At 42.1% G+C, this 8,956-nt stretch overlaps 1 protein-coding gene across 3 annotated transcripts in view; it reads right to left on the reverse strand.

Moving 5' to 3' along the window:
• The window catches only part of ADAMTS12 (ADAM metallopeptidase with thrombospondin type 1 motif 12), a 171,918-nt gene extending 162,968 nt beyond the window's left edge, over positions 1–8,950 (reverse strand). For all 3 annotated transcript variants that reach the window (XM_010725311.3, XM_019610350.2, XM_019610349.2), the window contains exons 1-2: positions 8,803–8,950; positions 3,460–3,821 (exon numbers count right to left, since the gene is read on the reverse strand). In XM_010725311.3, coding sequence (XP_010723613.2) covers positions 3,460–3,821; positions 8,803–8,914 — 474 coding nt within the window. In that variant the 5' untranslated portion in view covers positions 8,915–8,950. The remainder of the gene's footprint in view (positions 1–3,459; positions 3,822–8,802) is intronic.
• Positions 8,951–8,956: the final 6 nt, after the last annotated feature.

The raw sequence follows: 8,956 nt of genomic DNA on the forward strand, positions 1-8,956 counted from the left end.
AACAGCTTGGGTTGAAAGGGACCTCCAAGCCTAGTTCCAATACCCGTGCCATGGGTAGGGTTGCCATTCACTAGATCAGAAGGCCCAGGCCCCATCAAGTCCAGCTTTGAATGTTTCCAAGGAGGGGGCAACCACAGCTTCTCTGGGCAGCCTGCGCCAGTGTCTCACCAGCCTCTGAGTGAAGAATTACTTCCTAACATCTACCCTAAACCTCACCTCTTTCATTTTAATTCCATCCCCCTTCGTCCTATCACTACCTGTGTAAAAATCTTGTCCATCTCCCGCTTGTAAGCTTCTTTCATGTATTGGAAGATCACAATGAGGTCTCCTTGATGACTTCTCCAAGCTAAACAATCCCAACTCCCACAGCTTTTCATCACAGGAGAGGTGCCCCAGCCCTCTGATTATATTAGTGGTCCTCCTCTAGATCCACCCTCTGCATCTTTCTTGCACTGGCGACTCTAGGCCTGGACACAGTACTCCAGATGGAACCTCATACTTGTTAATGTGACTTAGAAGCTCCACTGAAAACTACAGTTGTTCAGTCCATTTACATGGTTTATTCAAGAGAAAATTTGATTCTGATATATGTTACAAATAAGAGTTATATAATCATTGTACAAGTGATGCTCATAACAGCACAGCCAATGGAAATAGGAGTATATTTCAAAGTAAAAGCAAAGGGAGATAGAAAATAGAAAACAGTTTTCTGTGGTAAGCTGAGGTGCTGAATCTGAGCCTGGCCCTGACCCATGAAAGGTACTGGATAACCACAGCAGTTACTGCTGCCTAATCACACTCTGGGAAGCAGCTATCTTCCAACCACACTGTTTTGTCATCTTGTTCTTCACATCTCAGCACTGGAGACACTTATCAACTTGTCCAATTTAATATTACTCTTATAAAGTTGTTTCAGAATTCCTACAGTAAACAAGCTTATCATTTCTCCTCATGGGATAGTTTTCTGGTTTCTCAGGTAATGTTTAACCATGCTGTGGTGTTTATCTATTGTTAGTTTTCCCTCTCTCATAAGAATAAACAGAAAATGTATTTTTAGTGGAAAAACACAGTATTTCCTAGGTAGGAGGAGAAAAAATAAGGAAAAAAAAAAAAAAAGCAGAAGTAGATATTGTGCTGAAGAGCAAAATCTATGAGCTCTAATTATCCATTAGCTCATGAGGGCTGTTTGGGCTCAGTTCCGAGACTAATAGGGCAGAGGGACTCATGGACTCATGCCCCCAGTAAAGGGGGAAGTGGAAAAGAGAGAAAGGATAGGGAGATGGGCCTAAAACAAAACAGTGGCAACAAGTAGAGGAGGAAAGTTAATTTATTAGTTAATAATTGGAATGCTAGGTAACACAATATAATAAAATAGAATTGGAATTGGAGCTAATAAATCAAATAAAATGAGCGAGTGTCCAAAAACTGAAGGTCTTACTCTAATGCTGAAGCGAGATGACTAGGGAGCAAATATGCTGCAGAGATGAGCAGAAAAGGGGAAAAAAAAATGGGGAAAGGGGCACGTCTTGTGACTTGCAAATAGTTTTATCTTTCCCTCTGAATGGAAACGGAATCGAAAAGTCATCTGGAGAATTGGAGCATTAACTCCTTAACTCCCAGTGTACTACATGCTGCTATGATGTGGAATAATCATAACAGTAATCATAAAACCATGACAATTTCTCAACGCTGATAAAAAGGGATTAATATGTTTTCATGTGATGTAGTCTCTTATGAAGAATCGGGGAAAGACAAGAAAAACTACATTCCTCTCCTTGTGGTGCTTACGGGTATTAAGAGATTCAGACCCAGCTCCTACTGAAACTTCTTCAGAATAGTGATTTTCAAACTTCATAAATCACCCCATCAAAGCTACAGTGGTTTTCTCCTAAGGCCACTTGCAATCTGAATTAATTTATGATTCTGTGTCTTCAAAGTTTTAGTTTTGGAAAAAAAAAATAGAGACTATTTTTTGGATACAAGTGCTTTGCCAAAAATCCCCCAGCCTGCCTGCTAGCCAACTGCTTTGAAAAACCTCAAATCAAAGTAAGCTTCAAAAAGTTTGTAGCTGCAACTATATTATCAGGCTGACTTTATGATTTAATTAAAGAAATTATTCTTTAAATCCTTACTGTGGACAAAATGCTTCAGAAGGCATAATGAAGTTCTATTGTTTCATTTTCAAATTTGCATTCTAAGGGTGACTAACCAAGATGTTTCAGCAAAGCGTGTGACGAATTAACCAAAGAAACTAATCTTATCTTCATACCACCTTTACATTAGAGATCCTTCAACCACAAGGAGATTCAGGGAGGTTTTCATAAATTGGTCCCCACTGAAAGAATTTCCAAGGAGACTCCTGATCTCTATTCCTGCTGGGATTGACCAAGTAATAGTCCAACAGAAATATATTCACTTGGATACTAATAGGTTGGCAGGGAACAGATATACTTTACAGACACCTTGCTGAGGAATTCAGGCTTAAGTGTGAATCGCCATTCCTTAACCTGTTGCAGGCCAAGATGCATTGGTCAAGAGGGGTCAATATGCTGCTCTATCCACTTTAAACTACTGTCAATTATCACACCAGGATCAAGTCTTCAAAGTACATGCCAGCTGCACATACTGCCTGCATACTCCACTCTGCTTGCATACTCTAAGAGCCCTTTGTATTTTGCCTCTCACAGTCTATGTGCCATTTTACACAGCTCCCTAAAACATCACCTTATTCACATACAGGCACTTTGTCTCCTATTCCCCTCCACAACAAGATACATACAGCCCCTTCCTCTTGAACTAGAAACCTGAGCTACAGTACTGATAAAAAACAAAGCACAGCAAAACCAAGGATTCCACTTCCTTATCTCACTTTGATCCACAGCTTACTGAGAAATACAAAACTTCAATCTCTAGACTTGGAAGTATTCCTTTGAATGAAGGATGCCTACATTTGATTCAGGTTTGAATTTAAAGCCCTGGCTAAGGTTTCACCTACCCAAACATTTATTTTTGAAGTTACAATACAGTTCTTCATCTGTCCCCAACTATAATCTGCTGATTTGGTTTGTAAAGAAGTTTTGGTGCACTTGAGCTACATTCCTTTTGGAAGAGTAGCATTCCAGGTGCACAGCAAAGGCACTCCAACTAACAGGCTCAAAGCAAGGAGTAGATATTTAAACAGCTTCAAATCACAGCAAAAATTTCAGAGTATTGGAGGAAAAAAAACAGTAAAAGTAAAGTTTTCATAGTAAACCCCAAGGGTCCTCAGCTTCAGCTTCTGACCTCCTGTTTCTCTTTTTCAGAAATTGCACTCAAAATACTGAATTGATTCTTCTAGAGAATTATGTCACTAAAGTTTTGGATAGATTCATCCAGTTTTTAAGCATACACATTCATAAATGCTCATAAATACTCGGTTCCAATGACACCAAAATTAGCCCAGAGCCCCACATCACTTACCAAGCCATTGCAAGTGCTGATTGCTGCTGTTCCGCTCCCTGAACCTGGTTGCAATACTGTGCCAATAAAGTGGCAAGGAACTCCTGAGTGCATTGCAATCCTCGCACGACTGTAGTTGCCACGTCTCCTCTCTACTACGTAGTTGTGGGAAAGAAATCCCATGTGGATAGTCAAGTTGAAAAACAGATCCTTCTCCTTGTGGTTAATTTTATAATATATTGCATTCTCTTTTTTGCCGAGATCTCTCTTTTTTCTTGTGTTTGAGATGTGATGGTGTAAATTAAAAGAAACAAAATGCCCATTTGCATCTACTCTTGCTGGATCAACCACTTCGTATTCTTGCAGTGTCTTGATAAATTGCCCTGAAATGAACGTGGAAAAACAAAGAAGCAAAATGAGTAAATGCAATCCTGCTCAGAGATCATGTGGTTTAAAGGAAAACTCAGGAGTGACAGCAGTCCACCAAGCCATCCTACTGGCACAAGAGCAGACACTCTGTATCTTGCATACCCAGCACAAAAGGCTCTGCTCAGATATCTCCACACATTCAGAAACCTGGCCACCTTAAGTAGGAGACAGAGCCTTATAAATTAAGAAAAATAAAAGAAAACACTACTAGGTAGTTTGATGGGCTACAGGACTAGCAAGAACATCAGTAGCCTCAGCTTTGGCAGATGCTGCAGCAGAGGAAGGAATTTTAAAGGTTTGAAGGAGAATGAAATAACTATACAATTTCGCATGAGGATTGCCAACCACGATAAGACTGGATGCATTATCAGGATCTAGAAGAAGAAATTAGGAACCAGCAGAGGAAAACATCACTGGCTTTCTTGTCCCTTGCTACGATACAGTACAGCTGTTTCTGACTTCTTGCTGGTGTTTTGTTTGTTTTTTTAATTAGTTTAAACTTTAAAAGTCCCAAGCAAATAATAAAACTATGTAAAATGTAATCATAAGAACTCATAAGCTAAAAGATGGATCTTCAGCTGGCATAAGTGATTTCAGCCCAAGAAATCACAGGCTGAACATCAAAAAGAAATTGTGAGGATGCATACTACTTCAATTCCTCCTTTCTCAGTCACTCATTCACAAAGTGACTACATCTCATTTATTAAGCCAATTAACAAAATAATTAACCTGCTTCATAAATTTCCAGAGCCATTTATTCCTCCCTAGGACTGTTAGGATAATACTTCTAGACACACTTCTCTCTCCACTGACTGCACTTTCAAAGCTTCTCGGGCTAAATCATGCCTAGACAGATTATCTGTCTAGATTCATTGCCTTTGGAAAGGAAGATATCTCCTTTATCCCCACTAGCTGCAGCATGGGACATGTCTGCTCGTATTTCCTCAGGCCATGTGCACTCAAGATACATCCACTGAAATACTCCCAATTGAAAACCAAAACACACATGCATTCACACACAAAATGAAAAACACACACCACACTTCTCAGCACATACATAAAACTATGAGGGCAATATGGCCTTGACTCAGTATCATCTTCTACTTCAGAAACAAGCTTATCGCTCTTCTACACAATAGACAATATATTTTTTTTAATGCAAGTCATACCAGCGGCCTACAGTAACTTTGTGCCTTCACAGGAAAAGCCACAGCAGTGGGCTCTTACTCTTCATAGCTGCAGGTCTCATGAATGGGAAGACTCATGCCTACAACAAATTCTGAGAGATGCCTCCTGCCCTTTTCTGCATCTGTGGGAAATGAGAGGCTGAAAACTCAACCCACTCACTCCTATCCAGAGTTTATGCAGCCTGTTGACAGCATAGCAAGTGTCTGCTGCTTGGCAATTTAGCAGCTGAAACTACTTTGGGGTCCCCCTCCCTTCATCACAGTCCAGTGTGATGGAAGAATGGGCACCAGGAAGAGAGAGAAAAAACCCCAAAACACACCTTGCCTGCAGAAGTTGTAACAAAATTCCTGTGTATTTTCCTCCATGTCTTACACTGTGCAATCAAAGGCAGGGTGAACAGAGTGTCCTGGAAAATCAAGCTCCCATTTGCCTGCTTTTCAGCCCAATTCATAGAACATTCAAATAAAAGCTCCAGAGGAAGACTCAGTGGTTTGACTCTGCTTGATGACTTAACTTTAATTTGTTGTGGCTCAACTGTTAAGCTCCATTCAAGATCAAAGGCTTGCAGTTTTGGACTTCAAAGTGTTTAAGGAAGTTTCATTTCAGCTTATTTCATTGCTATAGTAATTAGTGTGCAGATGCTAGGGCAATTTAGATGTTGTCAGAAAAACTAGAAATAATGCTTAAGCATCTGTTGACAACAGGGTTATCAAAGCAGAGAAGTCTAACTTCTTTCATCCACTCTTTCAATACTCATCTCTGAATGCTAGTCACTGGAGAGTGAAATTATGCTGAAATAATATTATACAATAATATAACCACAGAAATGAATTATTAAAAAGTCTGCAAAAGACCATAGGGAATAAGATTACAACACAATAAAGCTTAACAAGATGAGGCAAAAGGTATTTCTGCAAGTAATCACTATCAGTGTTAGCAGAGGCAAACCTATCAATATTAGAATAACTTACTAAGCTCCATGCTAAGGTTAATCACTCAAACTTTCTAGCTGGAGACGAGAGTCTTAAACAAAGACAGGAGACACAATTCTGATAATGCCTCTCTGCTCTTCTGGAAAAGAATAACAGTAAAAAGGAAGCAACAGCTGAGAGAATAATCACACCATGCAGTCCACACCTCAGAAGAGTAAGGGCTGTAATTCTTCAACACTGACTTCCACAAACTTCCTTCTTAATTCATATTAAAGCATTATGGGCTCCCACAAAACTTACTGCCAGCAAACATGAACAGAGGGATACTATTCCAGAATCACAGATTAGCCTCAGGGCTGGCACGCTCTCCTTGCCCTCCAGAGAAGCCAGTCCCACCAAGTGGCCCAGCTCAGGATTTGCAGGCCAGGAAATGGAAGATCTCCATTTAGGTTTGTGGAGCACCAGTATGGAGAACATTTTGTCTTCCCACAACTGCCATTTGGGCATGCTGGCTTGCATCATTGCCCTAAGCAGGACCACAGCATCACTTTAAGCAGGACATACGTGTTCAATCAGCTGTTTGCCTTGATACCACAATGCATGCAAGGGTCATTTCAGATAGAGAAACCAACAAGCCCCAGGCCCATTGGGCTTGCATAAGGAATCTCAGAATTGATTAAATCATTTGTGGAACCTCCCTACAGACCTTGCAATTTCTGTTACTTGACAAACATCTGACAGTACTGCTGTGCATTCTACTCCTGTGTGGATTCAAACTCACAACATGTAGCAGAGTACTGCCTACATTAAGAACTGCTGTACACAGAGCAGGGGAAAAAAACAGTCACTGTCTGTCACGGGGGACAGAAAATGTACAATTTATTTTACGGGGAAAATACGTTCTTCTGAAAACATTCCTTTAAAATGTGACACATCATCACTTGCATTGACTCATCTTCATCTTCACAGCCCATCTGCATCTGCCCCTCAAACCATCTGATCCCCTGGGATAGGAAATAATGTTGCTCATCTCTGGCGGGAGACTCCCTGAGCCAAAGAAAGGCTCTGCACTCAGGAAATACCCCTCCTATGAAAAGACCCATCCTGGAGAACAGCCATCCAAGGAGGCCTTGGTCATGTAGCAACATTAACTGTCTGATCAGTCACACCATGGATGCCAAGTGAAAATACACACCTAACACCTATGCTGTTTCAGTCCTTGATGTTGCACGCTTCACTCTTACCTCTATCTGCACTCTGTCTTCCTCAGGAAAAAAATAATATTTTGAACTGTCCCTTTATGCAGAGTTTATTAAACTTTAGGATTCAATGCCTATAAATGAAGTTAATTGTACATCCATTTCTAAATACCTGGGAAATAAACAGCTACCAAGTGTTAATGGAGCTATCCCTGTACTTTCTGAGGGACAGAAATGACTGTATTCAGTCAGTGTAAGTGAATTCAACAGAAACTAACTTCAGAATAACTGTTGCTCACTTTCCAAAAAGTTTATTTAACAACCATTTTTTTCCAACATCTCTGAGGGACACAGAAAACTTTCTCTGTGCTCACACTCTTCCGCTGACAGTCCACCACAGGAGGACTTTCAGAAAACAAAATTTTCTCCTACTCTTTCAAGATTTTGATGACTTGGCAGAGTCTTCCAGCTAATAACTTTCCTCTTCTCTAAATTCTCTTTAAACTGGAAACAGTATAGAATTCCTAAGTTACGCTACCCCAGATGTCCAGCAGCTATAAATGGATATGGTAAAGTTAAGCCACCTGTGGAAGTCAGGCCAGGGAGTGTTCGACAAGAGGCTTCTCTAGCATACAAATACTCAGCCTTAACCTACTATCCTCAGTGCACACAGAACCGTGGAATCATTAAGGCTGGAAAGACAGGTAGGATCACGAAGTCCAACAACCAACGTATCACCAGAACACCCTCTAAACCACGTCCCCATGTGCCAAACAGTTTTTGAACACGCCCAGGGATGGTGACTCCGTCCCTCCCTGGGCAGCCTGTTCTGAGGCAAAGTATTTCCTAACATCCAATCTGAACCCCTCCCCCTCCCCCACTGGCACGACATGAGGCCATCACCTGTCATCCTAAAGAAGACTTAGGGTGAAGGAGTTGGTACCTGGTGAGCTGTGGGTGCAGGATACTTGTATTCAGCCATTCAGCCTCTGATGATAAGCTTTACCCTGCAAATGTCTGGCAGATGCAAACGTATGGGATTAATACTTGGTTGCTTTTTTTTTTTTTTTCCCATCTGGAAGAGCAAAACTTCTGTGTCTTGTCCTAACAAAGCCAGGCTGTATCCTATTAACACCAATCCAAGCTTCTGCAGTACAGAAGTGATAAAAATAATCAGGGAGTAAGCTCTTTCAGTTTAGTAGTAAGAAATTACACTGTTAATTAGGAGATGATTCCTAACGAGGAACATGAACGAAACATGGGATGCAGCAATGCCTTTATCTACATAGCACAACGCAAAGACTTCCAAAAAGCAACAAGAAGGCGCAGCCAGAGCAGTGCTTTACCCCTATAAAAGTTTAATTCAAAGTCTCGCGGCAGCCCCGGCAACACCGCACGGGCAGCGCCCAGAGCTCACGCTCCGCAACAGCACAGCGCCGACAGAACCACGGCGGGGCCGGAGCACGGCGCATTTCAGCCTCTCCTGCTTGGGTAAAACCAGAAAAACAGCAAACCCGGAGCAAGGCTGCCCAGCGGGGGAACAGCCGGAGCCCGCCCCGGCCGCCTTCCTCCATCCCTCCTTCCCTCTCCGCTCTCTCCGCCCGCGTCTTACCGACCTTGCCTTCCGTCGGGGAAGAGCGACCCGGCCGTCCCGCACAGCGCCGGGACGTGAAGGACGAGGAGCCAGAAGGAGCCGCTCGCCGCCCGGCTCGGCGGGACGCATGGCATGTTGCGGGAGGGCAGCGCTCAGCCGGGCCGCGGCATGGCCAG

The sequence above is a fragment of the Meleagris gallopavo genome, chromosome Z, assembly GCF_000146605.3.
Source record: "Meleagris gallopavo isolate NT-WF06-2002-E0010 breed Aviagen turkey brand Nicholas breeding stock chromosome Z, Turkey_5.1, whole genome shotgun sequence".
Classification (NCBI taxonomy): domain Eukaryota; kingdom Metazoa; phylum Chordata; class Aves; order Galliformes; family Phasianidae; genus Meleagris; species Meleagris gallopavo.